Source organism: Rhinoderma darwinii, chromosome 1, assembly GCF_050947455.1.
Source record: "Rhinoderma darwinii isolate aRhiDar2 chromosome 1, aRhiDar2.hap1, whole genome shotgun sequence".
NCBI classification, from domain to species: Eukaryota; Metazoa; Chordata; class Amphibia; order Anura; family Rhinodermatidae; genus Rhinoderma; species Rhinoderma darwinii.
The window spans coordinates 365218860-365239544 of NC_134687.1; the positions used below are offsets into that span (position 1 = coordinate 365218860).

At 41.4% G+C, this 20685-nt stretch overlaps 1 protein-coding gene across 1 annotated transcript in view; it reads right to left on the bottom strand.

Moving 5' to 3' along the window:
* Window positions 1-20685, bottom strand: part of SLC1A1 (solute carrier family 1 member 1) — an 89822-nt gene that overhangs the window by 19240 nt on the left and 49897 nt on the right. The window contains exons 3-5 of the mRNA XM_075827542.1: window positions 16263-16355; window positions 15433-15547; window positions 1333-1375 (exon numbers count right to left, since the gene is read on the bottom strand). Coding sequence (XP_075683657.1) covers window positions 1333-1375; window positions 15433-15547; window positions 16263-16355 — 251 coding nt within the window. The remainder of the gene's footprint in view (window positions 1-1332; window positions 1376-15432; window positions 15548-16262; window positions 16356-20685) is intronic.

A 20685-nucleotide genomic window follows, 5' to 3' on the forward strand; every position in this document is an offset into this window, starting at 1 on the left:
TTTTGCTCAGCGTGAGTGCGCTGAAAAAAACTCACGGCATGTTCTAAAATTCTGCGTTTTTCGCGCATCACGCACCCATTGAAGTCAATGGGTGCGTGAAAACCACGCAGGTCGCACGGAAGCACTTCCGTGCGAACTGCGTGATTCGCGCAAGAGCTGTCAAACTCTGAATGTAAACAGAAAAGCACCACGTGCTTTTCTGTTTACTAACATCCAAATGGAGTGTCTCAGAGATGAGCGAACCGTCCGAACCGAACTTCACCGGGTTCGGCCGAACTCGTTTTGACCGAACCCGTCAAAAAATGTTCCGGTACGCGACGTCAGGAGACAGTCACTGTCCAGGGTGCTGAAAGAGTTAAACTGGTTCAGCACCCTGGACAGTGACTTCCAATCCCAATATACGTGAACGTGTAAAAAAAAAAAAAGTTCTGACTTACCGATAACTCCCGGCTTCTTCCTCCAGTCTGACCTCCCGGGATGACAATTCAGTCCAAGTGACAGCTGCAGCCAATCACAAGCCAAGCACAGGCTGCAGTGGTCACATGGACTGCCGCGTCATCTAGGGAGGTGGGGCCAGATGTCAAGAGAGGCGCGTCACCAGGTTACTCGATATGGTGATCGGAATTCACTGTCGAGGGTGCTGAAAGAGTTACTGTCGATCAGTTAACTCTTTCAGCACCCTGGACAGTGACTGACGTCGACTAACCTCATCTCTATGATGGCGGCTGCGCGAAAATCACGCAGCCGCGCATCATACACTGATGACACACGGAGCTGTCAAGTGCCTTTTGCGCACACAAAACGCTGCGTTATTTTGCGTGCGCAAAACGCACACGCTCGTGTAAATGAGGCCTAATACTGATGCAATTCTGATAAAATACTGATGCATCAGTAATACACCTGAAAGAGGCCACAATCAAGAGAAAAATGCAACATGGTGTCTATCACAAAATAATAATTTTACTTATGATGTCACACACAATAACTGGCAAATCAAAAATATGAGAGCAATACATTCTCTTAGGTTGTCATTGGTAAATTATGTTTTCTCATCTACTAGACTAACCATTTATGAAATAACCTACTGACTGAGATATATTAACACATTACCCTGGAGCTCAACATATTCCCCAAGGGTTAATTCTGAAGTTCTTTGGAAACATATTGGCCAACATTTCTTTAGACAACTCTTTGTCTTCTGTAGGGTTGTAACTTTTTAAGTGATATGGTATAAGCAAAACCTTCTAAAATAATAACATTATCTATGGTCAATAACAAACTACTGGATGAAACTAAATTATCTATGAAAGGCAACAAAGGGTGTTGTCTTACCTGCTGGAAGCATGCCTGCACAAGATTTTCCGGAAACATATTTCTAAGAGGTAAGTGTATCTTTAGTTAAAAACGATATTCACAAAAACAATAAAGACTTATTATTAGATATGAAGCATCAATATGCCCACACTTATTTCATTACAGTCACATAGTATGGTTAAAAAATTCTCTCCCCAATCCAAACATTTGGAAATCAGAATACATTTCTGGATCAACGATCTGCCAGCAATCTAGTGCCCATAACTTGTAATATTATTTACTTCTAGAAATGACATCCATGCCCCTTTTAAAATCCTTCAACAACCAACCATCACAACATCCTGTGGCAAAGAGTTCCAAAGTCTCACTGCTCATACAGTTAAGAATCCCTTATTATTATTATCTATTACTATATTAGGACATGCTCTTTAGAAAAGAGAATTCTAACAATACAATTTAGAATAATAATAATAATAATAATAATAATAATAATAATACCGATATAATATGTGTCATTGCCATTGTGCTTCAAAACTATAACATTACATTTGTATGCAAACTCCAATTTATTCATTAAACATTGAACATAAATGAAAACCAAATTATTTTAGGTATAGACTTTTCACAACTCATAAAGGTGGAACTTTGGTAAATTGTGAATAGTAACTTTAAAGTGGTTATATGGGGACCGAAAGGTATTAGCAGTGTACTCACTGCAGTATGTGAATACACTGCTAATATACATTCTGGTCCCCCGTCACGATGAATATAAGATTTTCATAGATTTTTATAGTGCTGGCGGGGGACTAGAAGTCTAGTCGCACAGTCTTCCTTCAAGACGACACAACTCTTCATCATGTGACCGAACCCGCTGTAGTCCATGTACCCGATGTACTACTGCTACTGCTTGTACATAAAGTACAGCGGGGCCGGTCACATGATGAAGAGTCGAATCATCATCAAAGAAGGCTGTGCAACTAGACTTCTGGTCCCCTGCCAGCGCTATAAAAATGTTTGAAAATCTCAGAATCAGCGCGACGGGGGACCGGAATGTATATTAGCCAGTACACTCACATACTGCAGTGAGTACACTGCTAATTTTTGGTCTCCACATAACCCCTTTAAGACATCTCACACTCCATGCATATATTAAAGATTAACTCAGTTTAGTATTAATGACTAATGATGCCCCTTTTATGCAGTGATATAGGCATACTATCATCCTGCAAATAATGAGCAGTTACTTGCATAAAATAACACTCCCTTACAAAATCTAAAAAAAGACTAAAAAGGCCAAAGAACTAAAGATGTTTTGCCATAGGAGACAAGCGCTAACTCCCACTTCTGGTACTTGCGCCAATCCATAGGTTTAATTTTGATATTCTGCCTCCACATATGCTAATGCTAGTTCATTATATCTGTGCAATCAAGGGCATGTTCAGACGTGGTCGGAAATTTTCCTCCTCGTATTTTAATGCAAATTTGTGGTAATTACGCAACGAGTCTGCTGCAGAATCTGCATATGTGAGGGTCCATCCGGATGTGGCAAATTTCGCAGCGGACTTTTGCAAAGGCTGAAATCTGCAGTGAAAATCCGTGGCTTCTCCGCAACAGGCTGCGGAATGGAAAATCCACACCACAAGAAATTTTCCCGTACTTTTGCTCTCTGCAACGTCTGCACTAAGCAAAGTAAGAAGCTAAAGATACCAAGTCTGAACATGCCCTAAATGTTTTACTGCACCACTGATGATAATATAACTTGTGATGAAATTATCATTAATTGAAACACATTGGCGCACATTTACTGTGCATATGCAGTTTACACTAGTTCTTGTCGTAAACGGCACACAAAAAAGTCGCAATTCATAACGTGTGACAATTTTGCTTTGGTCTCAAAAGAGATGTCGTTTTAGACACATTTTTTTCAGTATAAAGCTGGAACATAGTGCAGGTCGGCACCGGCACATATGGTTTTATGACTTTAAGACAGTCTCATATGCAACAAATTTATTAAAAGGCATGTACCTTTTAGTAAATTTTGCACAATTCACTCCAACTCACTCCTTTACTAAGGGCACTTTACACGGGCCAACGATCAGGAAAATGAGCGTTCATATGATGTGTTGCCGATATGATGGAAATGTATGGAGACGAGCGATCGTAGTAACGATCACTTGTCCCCATACATTACTGATTATTGCTCCCTGAGAAAGGAGCAAACGAGCGCCGATCAACGAGCTGCCTTGTTGTTCGGCGCTAGCTTCCACGGCCCATATCAAGCCGTGCAATAGGACCTTTAGACTGAACAAACATACGCCAGTCTTAGTAAATGTGGGCTACTTTGTTTTTGTAGTAGCTACTTAGTCAGCGTTAGATTTCTCTGTTATTCATCAACTGTTATCTCTAAGATTACCTAGTAAGTCATATCTGTTGATGGTACAGATAGGACAAATTGGCAAATTATGGAGCTATCGTAAATGACCGCCGAATTTATGGCACACTGTACCCTTTTTCTAGGTAAAGGTAATTCAAGTGGGACATTGTATTTAACAACAAGAAACAAATACTGTCTTAATTAATGATTATACAGCTTTCAACTCATTTAAATTACTTTACTATTCATATTAATACTAGAAAGAAGCTATTATAAAAAATCTACACTTTGGTAGACATCAAATTCCTCTATCTGTCTGTGTGCCTGCTGACTCTGCAGTATCAGGAACCAAACACATTAATACTGTAAATATTATGCACTGTACTGCCCCTTTATTACCAGGCATGAAAAGGCCTTCATGACCAGCTATTTTTTTTTCTTTTTTGCCTCTCTGCCTTTCACAGTCATTTTTTATTTTGACGTGGCTATATGAGGCCTTGTTTTATGCGGAGGAAATTTATGCCATTTATTTTTAAATATAGAAAAAAAATTCTCTCAATACATCTACTACGACATCTGTTGCAGCTGGGGGGGGGGGGGTAACAAAGACCCCAAGCCTGCCATGACTATATGCGTTGTAGGCCATGTCAGAGGCATGGCTTAATAGACTGCCCGTTAGTCTTACGGTATGTTCACACGATTAACAAAATACATCTGAAAATACGGAGCTGTTTTCAAGGGAAAACATCTCCTGATTTTTTTCGGGCCGTTTTTACGCTAATTTTTGGAGCTGCTTTCAATAGAATCTCTGCGAAAACGGCTCCAAAAACGTCCCAAGAAGTGTCCTGCACTTCTTTTGACGAGCCATCATTTTACGCGCTGTGTTTTGACAGCGACGCGTAAAATGATAGCTCGTCTGCACAGAACATCGTAAGACCCATTGCAAGCAATGGGCAGATATTTGCCGACGTATTAAAGCCGTCTTTTCAGGCATAATTCGAGGCGTAAAACACCTCCATTACGTCTGAAAAGAGGTCGTGTGCACATACCCTTAGGGTATGCTCACACGCAAACGTAAAATACGTCTGAAATTACGGAGCTGTTTTCAAGCGAAAACAGTTCCTGAATTTCAGACGTTTTTGCAAGTGTACGCGTTTTTCGCGCCGTCCATTACGGACGTAATTGGAGCTGTTTTTCAATGGAGTCAATGAAAAACGGCTCCAATTACGTCCCAAGAAGTGACATGCACTTCTTTGAGGCGGCCATCTTTTGACAGCGGCGCATAAAAAAAAGCCTGTCTGCACAGAACACCGTAAGACCCATTGAATTCAATGAGCAGATTTTTTTGTCGACGGTTTGGAGCCGTTTTTTCGGGCGTAATTCCAGGCGTAAAACGCCTGAATTACGTCCGTAAATAGGGCGTGTGAACATACCCTTACACTGACAGATAGTAATGCTTTGGTATACCAAGTAGACCAAAGCATTATATCAGCGATCAGAAGCTCACATTGTGAAGTCCCCTAGTGGGACTAAAAAATAATATTAAAAATACAGTTAAATAAAGTGTATTAAAAAATACAAATAAATATTCACTATAAAAATAAAATAATTTTTTTCAATAAAAAAGTGGTTTTATTTTGTACAAGTGTAAAACAAATAAAAAATACACATATATGGTAATGACCTGAACAATAAGGGGGATTCACACGAACGTGTATTCGGTCCGTGCGGGCCGCGTGGTTTTCACGCGCCACGCACAGACCAATACAAGTCTATGGGGCAGTACAGACAGTCCGTGCTTTTTGCGCAGCGTTTGTCAGCTGCGCAAAAAACGCGACATGTTCAATATCTCCGCGTATTTCGCGCATCACGCACCCATTGAAGTCAATGGGTGCGTGAAAACCACGCAGGTCGCACGGAAGCACTTCCGTGCGAACCAACTGAAACAGCGCACCAGCTGTCAAAAGGATGAATGTAACCAGAAAAGCACCACGTGCTTTTCTGTTTCCAAACATCCAAACGGAGTGTCTTTTTAGATGAGCGAACCCGGACAACCGAACCGAACTTCACCGGGTTCGGCCGAACTCGTTTTGGCCGAACCCGGCAAAAAAAATTCCGGTACGCGACGTCAGGAGATAGTCACTGTCCAGGGTGCTGAAAGAGTTAAACTGTTTCAGCACCATGGACAGTGACTTCCGATCCCAATATACATGAACCTGTAAAAAAAAACTAAGTTCTGACTTACCGATAACTCCCGGCTTCTTCCTCCAGTCTGACCTCCCGGGATGACAATTCAGTCCAAGTGACAGCTCCAGCCAATCACAGGCAAGCACAGGCTGCAGCGGTCACATGGACTGCCGCGTCATCCAGGGAGGTGGGGCCCGATGTCAAGAGAGGCGCGTCACCAAGGACGCGTCACCAAGGCAACGGCCGGGAGGGAAGTTCTCGGTAAGTACGAACTTTTTCTTTTTTTTTAACAGGTTGCTGTATATTGTGTTCGGCATTCACTGTCGAGGGTGCTGAAAGAGTTACTGCCGATCAGTTAGCTCTTTCAGCACCTTGGACAGTGACGGGCGTCGACTAGCCTCATCTCTATGATGGCGGCTGCGCGAAAATCACGCAGCCGCGCATCATACACGGATGACACACGCAGCTGTCAAATGGTTTTTGCGCGTGAAAAAAGCAGCGTAGTTTGCGCGCGCAAAAACGCAACGTTCGTTTGAATCTGCCCTAAAAGTGACATGGTGAACGCCATACAAAAAAATGCAAAACACTATGACGGAAATGCTTTTTTTTCACGTCCTGCCCCCAAAAAAATATAACAAAAGTTAATCAATAAGTCCCATGTACCCCAAAATCATAATAACAAAAAAATTAAACCTCATCCCGCAAAATAAAAAGCCCGCATATAGCTACATCGACAAAAAAAAAAAAAACTCTTGGAAAGCAGCGATGCAAAAACAAATTTATTTGTGTTTAAGATTGTTTTTATTGTGCAAAAGTAGTAAAACCTAAAAAACCTATTCATATTTGGTATCACCGTAATCGTACCCACCCATAACATAAAGATATCATGTTATTTACGCCGCAAGGTGGACGGTTTAAATTAAAACACAAAAAAAATGCTGGAATAGCTGTTTTTTCAATTCTCTCTTCATTTTTTTTATAAAGGTTTTTTAATATAATATAAGTACCCAAAAATGGGGCCATTGAAAAATACGGCTATGATGATGGAAAAATACTAAAGTTATGACTCTTGGTATGTGACAATGATAAAACGAAAAATAATTGAATGGAAATTAAGGCCAAAATACGCCTGGTCATTACAGGATTGATATATCTTTCTGTAGCTGTGGTACTGCATGAATAAGCACAGACATTTCCTTGTTTTTCTATCGCTTACCCCTGCCCTCTATCTCTTCCCAATTCTCTACCCATGTCTCGTAGGATTTTATCTTTAATAACTTTTGTCGTCAGGAATTTCTTGGAGGCAATTGGTTTATTACTTTACCTGTCATATTATTAAAAATTCAATAAAACTTGAATTTGGAAAAAAATAAAAATAAAAAAAGGTCATACAACTCTTAAAACCAATCACATGTGCAGCACTTGTACATCCCGCAGAAATAAATACTTAACTAGGTTGTCTCATGTAGGCAGCCCCTTTTAGAAAGAAGCTGGCGAGGTGATTATCAGGCTATCCTACCCCCTGGCGATCAGTTGTTATTGGCTGGGGAAGCCACAGCCAGCCACATATTTGCTCTGCAGCAGCAAATCTACAATTACATGAATGACGGTCCATGTAATGCATGGATGCACCGGATCCGCAACAGTGGGAGCCTCTTTTACTTATCTCTGCTGCCTATATAACTCTGACATATTTCGCTGTGCTGTACAGAGAATGTCACCATAAGGGTATGTTCACACTACAGTGTCCGTAACGGCCGAAATTACGGGACTGTTTTCAGGAGAAAACAGCCCCGTCATTTCAGCCGTAACAGCATGTGCAGGCGCTTGAACGCCGCGTCCATTACGGACGTAATTGGCGCTGCTTTTCATTGGAGTCAATGAATAACGGCTCCAATTACGCCCCAAGAAGTGACAGGTCACTTCTTTGACGCGGGCGTCTATTTACGCGCCGTCTTTTGACAGCGCCGCGTAAATATACGCCTCGTGTGAACAGACAAACGTCAGCCCATTGCTTTCAATGGGCAGATGTTTGTCAACGCTTTCAAGCCGCAATTTCGGACGTAATTCGGGACAGTGCAGAGGAGGAGAAGCATCCCCCACCCGTCACGGGAACGGGGATAGGTAAGTAATTACGTTATTTTTTTATTAGGTACGTACATATGGTGGCATTATACTGTATAGGACAGCTAAGGGGAACATTATACTGTGTAGTGGCAGCTATGGGGGAATTATACTGTGTAGGACAGCTAAGGGGAACATTATACTGTGTAGAGGCAGCTATGGATGGCATTATACTGTGTAGGACAGCTAAGGGGAACATTATACTGTGTAGAGGCAGCTATGGAGGGCATTATACTATGTGGCAGCTATGGAGGCATTATACTGTGTAGGACAGCTAAGGGGAACATTATACTGTGTATAGGCAGCTATGGAGGGCATTATACCGTGTAGGACAGCTAAGGGGAACATTATACTGTGTAGAGGCAGCTATGGACGGCATTATACTGTGTAGGACAGCTAAGGGGAACATTATACTGTGTATAGGCAGCTATGGAGGGCATTATACCGTGTAGGACAGCTAAGGGGAACATTATACTGTGTAGAGGCAGCTATGGACGGCATTATACTGTGTAGGACAGCTAAGGGGAACATTATACTGTGTAGAGGCAGCTATGGAGGGCATTATACTGTGTAGCAGTTATGGGGGCATTATACTGTATGGGGCAGATATGGGGGACATTATACTGAGCAATTACAAGAGCTGCAGGTCCAAGGGGGGAGGCGCTGTGTAGCACTATATACAAGGGGGGTGGCGCTATGTGGCACTATATACAAGGGGGGATTGCTGTATGGCACTATATAGAAGGGGGGAGCGCTGTGTATCACTATATCTAAGGGGGATTGCTGTGTAGCACTATATACAAGAGGGGGAGGGCTATGTGATGCTATTTACAGAGGGGGAGGGCTGTGTAGCACTATTTACAGGGGTCTGTGTGTAGCGCTATCTACAGGGGGCTGTTTGTGGCTCTATCTACAGGGGGCTGTGTGTGGCTCTATCTACAGGGGGTTGTGTGTGGTGTTATCTACAGGGGCTGTGTGTATGTGGTGCTTTACTCTACAGTGTTTGACACAATTATATTCAGGGGCGCAGTCTATGGTGCTATAATATTTAGGGGCCCAGCGTTTGGTACTATTTTATTCAGGGGCTCAGTGTTTGGTGCTATTATATTTAGGGGCACAGTGTGTGGCACCATGATAATTTTATCTTTGTTTATAGGTGTGGAAATGTTGGAAAAGTGAGGAGCCAGAGACACCTGAGTGGCAAATTCTGCAGAAATGGGTCATGGCCGGGAAAAGTCGTCATGAAGTCTGGACCGGATGGAGTAGAAAAGAGGGATAAAACTACGTCGTTACCTGTGAGTTACTAGATTTATAGACAATCTGTCATCTCTCCTGACATGTTTATTATAGGAAATCCTTGAATTTCACAAAAAGTCTTTGTGCAGTCCAGGACTGATAGACAAATAAGGAGACTGTCAGCGATGGTTGGAGACTGTCAGTATGTGGGGACACAGCCTTTTGACAAGGGGAGTAGTAACACCCATTTGTTAATGTCTGGACAAAAAGGAAGTGTTAACAATAGTTACAGGGCGGCGGTGGAGAAGGGGGGCCCAACTTTGGGTAACAGCCCAGGGCCTATGGTCTACTTAATCCGCCACTGGAACAGAGCCTAACCTATGTTCAAAGTCTCAATATACACATTATAGGAGGTAGGAGACACAGGAACTTTACAACAGGTTTTCTGGGAAAAAAAAGTCCTAATAGCTTTCAAGTCCTATTGTACTATGTACAAGTTTTGTGAAAGGCAGAATGTACTGCCACATCTTATTAGTGCTGGAAGTCTTCCACTAAAGGGGATTAGTATCTTTGATATGCTTGTTCTAGCTGTACTGTATTTTCTATAAGCAGCCATGTCAAGTGGAAAGATTCTAATCTAAAATATACACTGCTGCAAAACAAATAGCAAAGAGCTTCTCTCAAGACAACAGTGGATAGATATTGACTGCACTTTAAAGTGTACCTATAGTTCACACTGTTATTTAATAAATGCTTCTCACATGGCTAAAGACTATTTTGCACCTTGCTCTTATAGAGGTTGCAGCTCAGTAACCTTCCTGCTCTTTTAGTCAGATTTAAATATATAAACTCAACAGGTCAAATCACAGGTTAGGTGCCACTGACAGGTGTCAAAGCACCTCCATTATATGGTTATATCGTAGCAAAGCTTCATTAAATCATAGAAGAATTGGAGAAACAGAAGCCATGACGCCACAATTGTTTGAAAATAGTAACAAAATTTTATTCGAACATACAATATAAAGTGACATGGACACTTTATATTGTATGTTCTAATAAAATTTTGTAACTATTTTCAAACAATTGTGGCGTCATGGCTTCTGTTTCTCCAATTCTTCTATCTTTTAGTCAGATGTAGACTAAACTTTGGGAGTTCTGGTGGCATATCATACATTATATTGTTTGATGTAGAGGATGTTTAAAAAACAAGAGCTGTAAAATAACAGAAGTCCATAAGGCCTCATTCACACAGAGTTTTTTGCAGGAGGAAAATTCTGCCTCAAAATTCCGTTTCGGATTTTGAGGCAGATTTTGTCCTTCCTGCACGTAGTTTGCCGCGATTTTCACTGCGTTTTTCTCCCATGGCCATTGAGTGCTAAGGGCAAAAAACTCCGCAAAATCCGCTTTCTCTGCCTCACATTGATGTCAATGGGAGGTCAGAGGCGTAAACGCGCGAAGATAGGGCATGTCCCTTCTTTCTCCCGCGAGGCGGTTTTACCGTTCGCGGGAGAAAACTGCCCCCGCCTCCCATTGAAATCAATGGGAGGCATTTTGGCCGGTTTTTGACGAGTTTTCAAAGCGGTTTCCGCTCCAAAAAGCTTGTCAAAATACTCTGTGTGAACAGGCCCTAAAATTAAATTTATTGTGCAACCTCTTCACACTGAGTTTTTTGACGAGTTTTTTTACGCGGAAACCGCGCCGCAAAACTCGTCAAAAATGGCCCGAAAATGCCTCCCATTGATTTCAATCGGAGGCGGAGGCGTCTTTTTTCCACGAGCGGTAAAACAGCCTGGCGGGAGAAAGAAGGGACATGCCCTATCTTCGGGCGTTTACGCCTCTGACCTTCCATTGACATCAAAGGGAGGTAGAGAAAGCGTATTTCGCTGCGTTTTATGCCCGCTCAACGGCGCAGCGAAAATCAGTGTGCAGGGAGAGGAAAATCTGCCTCAAACTTCCAAACGGAATTTTGAGTCAGAATTTCTGCCTGCAAAAAACTCTGTGTGAACATAGCCTAACAATCTGGCTAACATTTTCTAAAAAAAAACAAACAGAACTGACAAAAAGGGCAATATGTTTCTAAATATTAGGGCACATTCAGATATGGCAGATTATTTGCGTAATTCCGCTGCAGACAAGCCACAGTGGAAAACCGCAGCAGACTTTTGTTTCTTTCATTTCTATATATTTAGTTTACTTTAGTGCAGTTGTTGCAGAAAACAAAGTGAGTAAGATAGCTTGCAGTCCGGAACTTACATTCCGAAGCATGCTCAGTCTGTTGTGGAGAAGCAGCAGATTTTCACTACAAATTTAGCCTTTGCAATGCAAAGGCTGAAACCTGCAGCAAGTCCGCTGCGAAATCTGCCACGTGTGGACGAACCATCACATATGCACATTTTGCAGCATATTCGCAATGTAAGTGCCGCGAATTTGCAGCACAATCCGCAGCGGAAAGTTTCTGCCACGTCTGAACGTCTTAAACTGTTGCCCAGAATATACAGTATTTTGTAATTTAGAGACATATTACACATTTTGTCAGTGCTGTTATCTGTGATTATAAAGTACTATCTATGTGTGTCACCTTCTCAGATTTAGTTTTATTTTACAGCTCCTGCTTTTTTAACCTCTTGTGCCTCCCTCTATGTCAAACTATATATAACGTATGGCATGCCACCACAAACACATCAGTAAACTTAAAATCCACTGGCAGAACTGTGGAAAATGCAGCTAAAATAATTCAAGCTTATAAATAAAGTAATAGGAGGTTTCCTAAATAATTTTTCCATTTGGTTAGCAGCCAATAACACCTTAAACATTATGATTGTTAGGGCGGATTCACACGAACGAGAATTGCATCCGTGCAGGCCGCGTGGTTTTCACGTGTCTCGCATGGACCAATAGAAGTATATGGGGCAGTACAGACAGTCCGTGCTTTTTGCGCAGCATTTGTCCGCTGCGTAAAAAGCGCGACATGTTCAATATCTCGGCGTATTTCCCGCATCACGCACCCATTGAAGTCAATGGGTGCGTGAAAACCACGCATGCCGAACGGAAGCACTTCCGTGCAAACTGGCTGTTTCGCGCAACAGCTGTCAAAAGGATGAATGTAAACAGAAAAGCAGCACGTGCTTTTCTGTTTACAAACATCCAAATGGCGTGTCATAATGATGGCGGCTGCGCGAAAACCACGCAGCCGCGCATCATATGATGCTGCCTCACGGAGCAGGTAAGTGGCTTTTGCGCAGGCAAAACGTCGCTTTTTTGCGTTCGCAAAAACGCCACGTTCGTCTGAATCAGCCCTAATTTTATTACTATTAGATTTGCTGAAGGCCTTATTCAAACGAACATGTATCCCGTCAGTGTGCTGTTTATTTTTTGAAAGGGAATCTGTCAGCAGTTTTGAGGCACGGCGGTCGCAAGTGTTCTCTCTGCTCTAATTGATGGCTCTAGCGGCCAATCAGGAGACTGCTAGAGCCGTCACTCAGAGCAGAGGGGCAAATCTAGCAGTGTGCAGTGCAGAAGCACTAGTACATCAAGTGCCGCCTTAGTAGCACTTACGATCCCGCCCTGAGGTAATTAAACATCGCTTTCTTGACCATGCAACTTGCATGATCGAGATAAAAGGTATGTTTACAATGTCCTCCCCCTCTCCAATATCGCTCTGTCAGCTGTTTTGAGGCCTCAAAACTGCTGACAGATTACCTTTAACAACAGACAGCAATCTGACCCATTCAATTCATTGGGGCTATTTACACATCTGTTGTTCTTTTACCGAGCGTGTATCCGTTGCGAGAAATTCACAGCATGTCTGGTACATTTTCTCGGACCAGACTTGCCCATGAAACTTTATGGGTGCTTGAAAACTAAGAAGTGCTTGCAGAGGAGAAAAACAGATGAGAAAAACGGATAAAACAAGAAAACCCCACTGACACAACATTGACATTTATATGCATTAAAAAGTCTTTTTTTGCGGATGCAAATCAGGCACGCTCGTGTGAATAAGGCCTCACTTGACACAGGACTGTTTAGGATATTATTTCACCTTTTGCATGTCAGAGATAGCTAACACATTAACCCCTTCCCGCTTTGGCCACTTCCTGACAGAGCCTCATTTTTCAAATCTGACATGTTTCACTTTATGTGGTAATAATACATTCAATATTTAATTGTGAAAAACACCAAAATGCAGTGAAAAATTCCAAAAATTAGCATTTTTCTAAATTTAAATGTATCTACTTGTAAGACAGGCACTTATACCACAAAAAATTGTTGCTAATTAACATCCCCCATATGTCTACTTTAGATTGGCATCGTCTTTTGAATATCGTTTTATTTTTCTAGGACGTTACAAGGCTTAGAACTTTAGCTGCAATTTCTCACATTTTCAAGAAAATTTCTAATTTTCAAGCTATTGCGCTGCGGATGGTGCAAATTAAAAATTAAAATTTTTCCCTAGATATGTAATTTCAGTGGGAAATATGTCGTGCCCAGCTTGTGCCACTGGAGACACACACCCCAAAAATTATTAAAAGGGTTCTCCCGGGTATGGCGATGCCATATATGTGGAAGTAAACTGCTGTTTGGGCACACTGTTGTGCTCAGAAGGGAAGGAGCGCCATTTAGCTTTTGGAGCTTGGATTTTGCTTGGTAGTAGTTTTGTTTGGAGTTTTACTAGTATTTCAGTTTATAATGTGGGGGTACATGTAAGCTGGGCAGAGTACATCAGGGGCATATTCAAGTGGTATAATAATGGGGTAAACAATAAAATAATCCATAAATATTTGATACATTGTGAAGCAATCCTTTATGCACAGGCCGGTGTCACAATGATAAATGTCCTTTCTTATCCCCCTTTTGGTCCACTCCCCGCACCTTTGCAGTTTGGGGAATTTAGCTGGGAAGTGTTGTCCTGGTATAATACGGGCGCCCTCCCTTCCAGGAGATATGTTTGGGCCATACCCTTCCTGGTTCCCTAATTTTAGGGCCTTGTTCACCACGCGTCATAAATTACATGTTATTCTGCGGGTCATTATGATTCTGGCGATACCAAATGTATATAACTTTTTTATGTTTTACAACTTTTTGCACAATACCAAGTTGTAAGAGCCATAACTTTTTAGTTTTGTCATCGACGGAGCTGTATGAGGGCTTGTTTTTTTGGAAGATGAGCTATAGGTTTTATAGGTACCATTTTTGGATACATACGACTTTTTGATCACATTTTATTTCAATTTTTGGAAGACAAAGTGACCAAAAAACAGCAATTCTGGCATTATTTTTAGTTTTTTTTTTTTACGGCGTTCACTGCGCGGGACAAATAACATAATATTTTTATAGTTCAGGTCGTTACAGACGCAGCGATACCAAATATGTATGGTTTTATTACAATTTTTTCAATAATAAATGACTTGATAACGGAAAAAGGGCGATCGTGTTTTATGTTATTACTTGAAACTTTTTTTTTTTACAACTTTTATTTTTAATTTTTTTACACTTTTCTTTAGTCCCACTAGGGGACTTGAAGGTCCAACTGTTTGATTGATGTTCTAATACATTGCACTACCTATGTAGTGCAATGTATGAGAACTGTCAGTTGTTCACTGACAGCAAGCTGATCAGTCTCCGGCTCCTAATCGGCTTCCGTAATGGCAGACAGGAGGCCATTGTTAGGCCTCCTGTTGCCATAGCAGCAGTCGGCACCCTTGCCATCGCATGGCAGGCTGCCGATTTGCTACAAACCACTAAGATGAAGCGATCACTTTGGATTGCTGTATCTAAGGAGTTAATGGCAGGAATCGGAGCTTGCTCCGGTTCTTGCCGTTACAGCGGGGTGTCTGCTGTAACATACAGCGGACACCCACTGCTGATGATGCCAGATCAGCTTCTGAGCCGGAAGCTGAGCCGGCGCCATCTTGCCAATGGTACCGGAAGCCTTTTAGGCCCCGCCGGCGAGCGGAGCATAGGAGGCTTCCGTTGCTGGCTGACCGGAAGGCCAGTATTAGGCCTCCGGTTGCCATTGCAACGCAATGGTACTGCGCTTTGCGAGAAGCCCTGCCCGACAGCGACGTATATATACGGCAGATGTCAGGAAGGGGTTAAATGTTATTGAAAAGTATATACCGCATTTTGATACTAGAGTAAAGAAGATGAATGCAACGTTTTGTAACAATTACTTATGAACATGAATACAATTATCCTACCTTAACAAGTCGAGCAGTGCATCAACAGTAGTAACTTCTGGTGTACTTCCTGTCCTGTCAATTTCATCTGCACTTTGAGACACTCCAGGTTTGATGCTCACAACTAAAACAATTCCTGCAGTTGAATAATAAAAGTTGTTTTTTTATTTTCTGTGTTATAATAGTGTCCTCTAAACTCACCTCACCTCATCACAGACATACAAATTTAACAGAGCAGTAAATCAGTGCAGAATCTAAAGGGGGTTTTACACAGGATGATTATCGGGCAGACAAGCGTTCATAGAACGCTCGTACCCGTTCATTGCCCTGTGTAAACAGGGCAGCAATCAGCAGATGAACGAGCAAATGCTCGATCATCTGCTGGTCATATCGTTTTAATAAAGTAAAATATTATCGTTGTCGGTAGCACATCTCACTGTGTAAACAGGGAGACACGCTGCCGACATGATAATAACATATGAGGACGAGCGATCGTAGTAACGACAGCTTGGCCCCATACATAGCTCCATGTGACAGGAGCAAACGAGTGCCGATCAACAATGTCTCGTCAATCGGCGCTCGCTGCACCGGCCGAGTGGGCAGGTGTAAAAGTCCCTTTAATTCCCACCACATCTAAGTAAAACTGACAGGCACAATTCTTTATCTGGAATTGTCGGGGCCATCATATGAAACTGGCGGATGGTCAAAGTAGTGGGTGATAACTAATCTAGAAGCTCTCTGCATTCCTGCAAGAACCTTATTGTGAATTCCTGCACATGTATTAATAATGATTTAGCTGACCTGTTTAGTGAAAACTACAAGATACAAAACAATAAAATGCATATAGTTACCAAGAATAACAGCTATGACAGTAGTGCAGAAATAATACACAACAGCACGCAGACCAATTTTCCCAGATACACTGGAATCCAGAGCAGCAACACCTAAGAAAATAATATATTATTATTACAATAGCTCAATACTAAAGCATATTTTAGTAAAGTATATTAGAATGTAACAGAATTTAACATCTATTAATATAGCAGCTAGCAATTTTATCAGTTAATACAGGGGGTATCTGGGGGGGGGGGGGGCTAGCAGGTCATGTGCCTCGGGTGCTGGGTGCCAGGTGGGGAACTAACAAGTTACTCTGCCTTTGCCATGGCATTTAGATACAGAGCAAGGGCAGTGAATTCAATCTTTGCCCCAAGTGAAGGAAAGCCTAGCTACGACTTAAAAGGGTTATTCAGGATTTTAAAATTGATGGCCTATTCTTGGCCTATTTGCTCGCCCCAGCCCCTTCAAACAGCTGATCGACGAGGGTGCCAAGAGACCCCCGCAAAACTAATATTGATGGCCTATCCTAAGGATAGGCCATCTATTTCAAATCGCCTGTTTTGGCCTTCAGGACGAAGCCGATTTTTCAAATCTGACATGTGTCAATTTATGTGGTAATAACTCCGGAATGCTTTTACCTATCCAAGCGATTCTGAGATTGTTTTCTCGTGACATATTGTACTTTATGTTAGTGAAAAAATTTGGTCGATGAATTCAATATTTATTTGTAAAAAACACCAAGATTTGGAGAAAATTTGCAAAAATTTGCATTTTTCTAAATTTAAATGTATCTGCTTGTAAAACAGATAGTAATACCACACAAAATAGTTACTAGTTAACACTTCCCATATGTCTACTTTAGTTTGGCATAGTTTTTTGAACATTCTTTTCTTTTTCTAGGACATTACAAGGCTTAGAACTTTAGCAGCGATTTCTCATATTTTCAAGAAAATTTCAAAAGGCGATTTTTACAAGGACCAGTTCAGTTCTGAAGTGGCTTTGTGGGCCTTATATATTAGAAAGTCCCCATAAATCACCCCATTTTGAAAACTGCACCCCTCAAAGTATTAAAAACATAATTCAGAAAGTGTATTAACCCTTTAGACGTTTCACAGGAATTAAAGCAAAGTAGAGGTGGAAGTTACAAATGTAATTTTTTTTTTACAAAATTAATTTGTAATAAAAAAAATTCTATACCACAGAAGGTTTTACCCGAGAAATGTAACTTATTATTTATTGCACAGATTCTGCAGTTTTTAGAAATACCCCACATGTGGCCCTAGTGTGCTAATTTACTGAAACACAGGCCTCAGAAGCAAAGGAGCACCTAGTGGATTTTGGGGCCTCCTTTTTTTTAGCATATATTTTAGGTACCATGTCAGGTTTGAAGAGGTCTTGTGGGGCCAAATCAATAAAGACCCCCAAAAGTGACCTCATTTTGGAAACTACACCCCCCAGGGAATTTATCTAGGGGTATAGTTAGCATTTTGAACCCACAGTTTTTTTGCTAAATTTATTTGAATTAGTTTGTGAAGATGAAAATCTATTTTATTCTGAAAAAACTTAGACATTTTTAATTTTTTCAAGGAATAAAAGAGAAAAAATACCCCAACATATGTAAAGAAATTTCTCCTGATTATAGCAATACCCCATATGTGGTAATAAACTGCTGTTTGGGCCCACAGCAGGACTCAGAAGGGAAGGAGCACCATTTGGATTTTGAAATTCAGATTTTGCTGGAATAGTTTTCAGTGCCATGTCGCGTTTGAAATGCACTGGAGGGAACAAAATAGTGGAAACCCCAGAAAGTGACCCCATTTTGGAAACTACACTCATCAAGGAATTTTTCTAGGGATAAAGTTAGTATTTTGACCCCATGGTTGTTTTGCTGAATTCATTGGAATCATTCTGTAAAGGTAAAAAAGGTAGCCATTTTTAATTTTTACAAGGAATAAAGGAGAAAAAGCACCCCAACATTTGTAAAACAATTTCTCCCGATTACGGAAATATGCCATATGTGGTAATAAACTGCTGTTTAGACCCACAGCAAGGCTCAGAAGGGAAGGAGCGCTATTTGGCTTTTGGAGCTCAAATTTAGCTGAAATGGTTTTTCATTGCCATCTCGCATTTGCAAAGCCCCTGAGAGGCCAAAACAGTGGAAACCCCCCAAAAGTGGAAATTACACCACTTAAAGAATCTATCTAGGGATATAGTGGGCATTTAGACCCCACAAGTCTTTTGCAGGATTTATTAGAATTAGGCCGTGAAAATGAATATCAACATTATTTCCACTAAAATGTTGCATTTTTTTAATTTCACAAAGGATAAAGGGGGAAAAAGCACCCCAACATTTGTAAAGCAATTTCTCCCGAGTACAGCTGTACCCCACGTGTGGTCATAAATGGTTTTTCATTAGAAAGTAATTAACCCTTTCTGGACTGATCCATTTTTTTCTTTTCCTTTTTAGTTTTTTCCTCACCGCGTTCCAAGAGCCACAACTTTTTTATTTTTCAGTCAATAGAGCGGTGTGAGGGCTTATTTATTGAGGGACGAGCGGTCATTTTTATTGGTACAATTTTTTGGTACATACAACTTTTTGAGCACTTTTTATTACATTTTTAGGTAGAGCCAAGGTGATCAAAAAAACAGCGATTTTGCAGTTTTAAATTCTTTATTTTTCATGTGAGACACTCCATACATCACCCCCCACACTAAGACATGCTATGTCGTGGTGCACGAAGGGGTTAATGTGCAGCGCATGGTGCGGAGTGAAAATTAAAATTTTCCACTCATATGCCATTTTAGTGCACTACATGTTATGCCCAGTTTGTGCCACTGAAGACAAATACCTCATAAAATATTAAACGGGTTCTCCCGGGTATGGCGATGCCATATCTGTGGACGTCAATTGGTGTTTAGGCACGCTGCAGGGCTCAGAAGGGAGGGAGCGCCATTTGGCTTTTGGGGTGCAGATGTAGCTTGGTAGTTGTTCTGTTTGGGGTTTTACTGGTGTTTCAATTTATAATCTGGGGGCATATGTAATCTGTGCGGAGTACATCAGGGTATAATAAGAGGATATAATAATGCAGTAAATAAATAATAATCCGCAGATATGTGGCCAGTGTCGCACTGATAAATGGCGCCCGATCTTATCCGCTTTTGGACACTGCACAATTTCTGTCGCTATATTCTGAGAGCCAGAACTTTTTTTATTTTTTCTCCACCGGAGCTGTGTGAGGGTTTATTCGTTGCGGGACAATCTGTAGTTTTCATTGGTACCATTTTGGGGTACCAGAAATTTTTTGGATCACGTTTTATTCAATTTTTGGGCAAGCAAGGTGACCAAAAACCATCAATTCTGACAATGTTTTTTATTCTTTTTTTTATGGCCTTCACCCTAGGCTATAAATGACCATTTTACTTTATTCTGCAGGTCGATACGATTACGGCGATACCATATGTATATAATTTTTTTATGTTTTGCAGTGTTTGTGCAATAAAATCACTTATTTATAAAATTCATTATTTTTTGTGTCACCATATTCTGAGAGCCATAACTTTTTTATTTTTCAGTCAAAAAAGCGGTGTAAGGGCTTGTTTTTTGCGGGACGGGATGTAGTTTGTATTGGTACAATTTTGGCGTACATGCAACTTCTTGATCACTTTTTATTGTATATTTTGGGAGGGGAGGGGACCAAAAAATTGTGATTCGGGCACTGTTTTTCGTTTATTTTTTTGCGGTGTTCACCGTGCGGGAAAAATAATATTACAGTTTTATAGTCGGGGTCGTTACGAACGCGGTGATACCAAATATGTGTACTTTTTTGAACGTGTTATTTTTTTTCCTATAATAAAAGACTTATTATAGGAAAAAAAGCATTCTTTGTTTATGTCACTTCTAACTTTTATTTTGACACTTTTTAAAAACATTTTTATTATCTTTTTTTTACTTGTCCCACTAGGGGACACTTAGACTTGCAGCTCTGATCGCTGCTGGAACACATTACACTACACACGTAGTGTAATGTGTTCTAACTGTCATTGTGATATAACTGTCACACTGACAGGAAGCATCGGAGGACCGGCCGGAGGCTGTTCCTCCGAGGCTTCCGTACATGGCAACACGGAGGTCATTGTCTGGCCTCTGGTTGCCATGATAAGGATCGCCAGCCCCCGCAAATGTATGTGGGGGGCTGCCGATCCGCTGTAAACCTCTTCGATGTGGTGATCACAATCGACCACCGCATCGAAGGGGTTGACTGCCGATTTCAGCGGCGACAGGCCGCTGATCGGCAACGGGGAGAGCAGGGCAGACGCCCTGCACAGTTAACCGCCGCTGCGGTGTAGCGCCGCGCGGCGGTTAACTGTTGAAGCGCGGACGTAACTGCACGCCCAGGTGCGCGAAGTTACTGCTCAACTGGACGTGCATTTTACAAT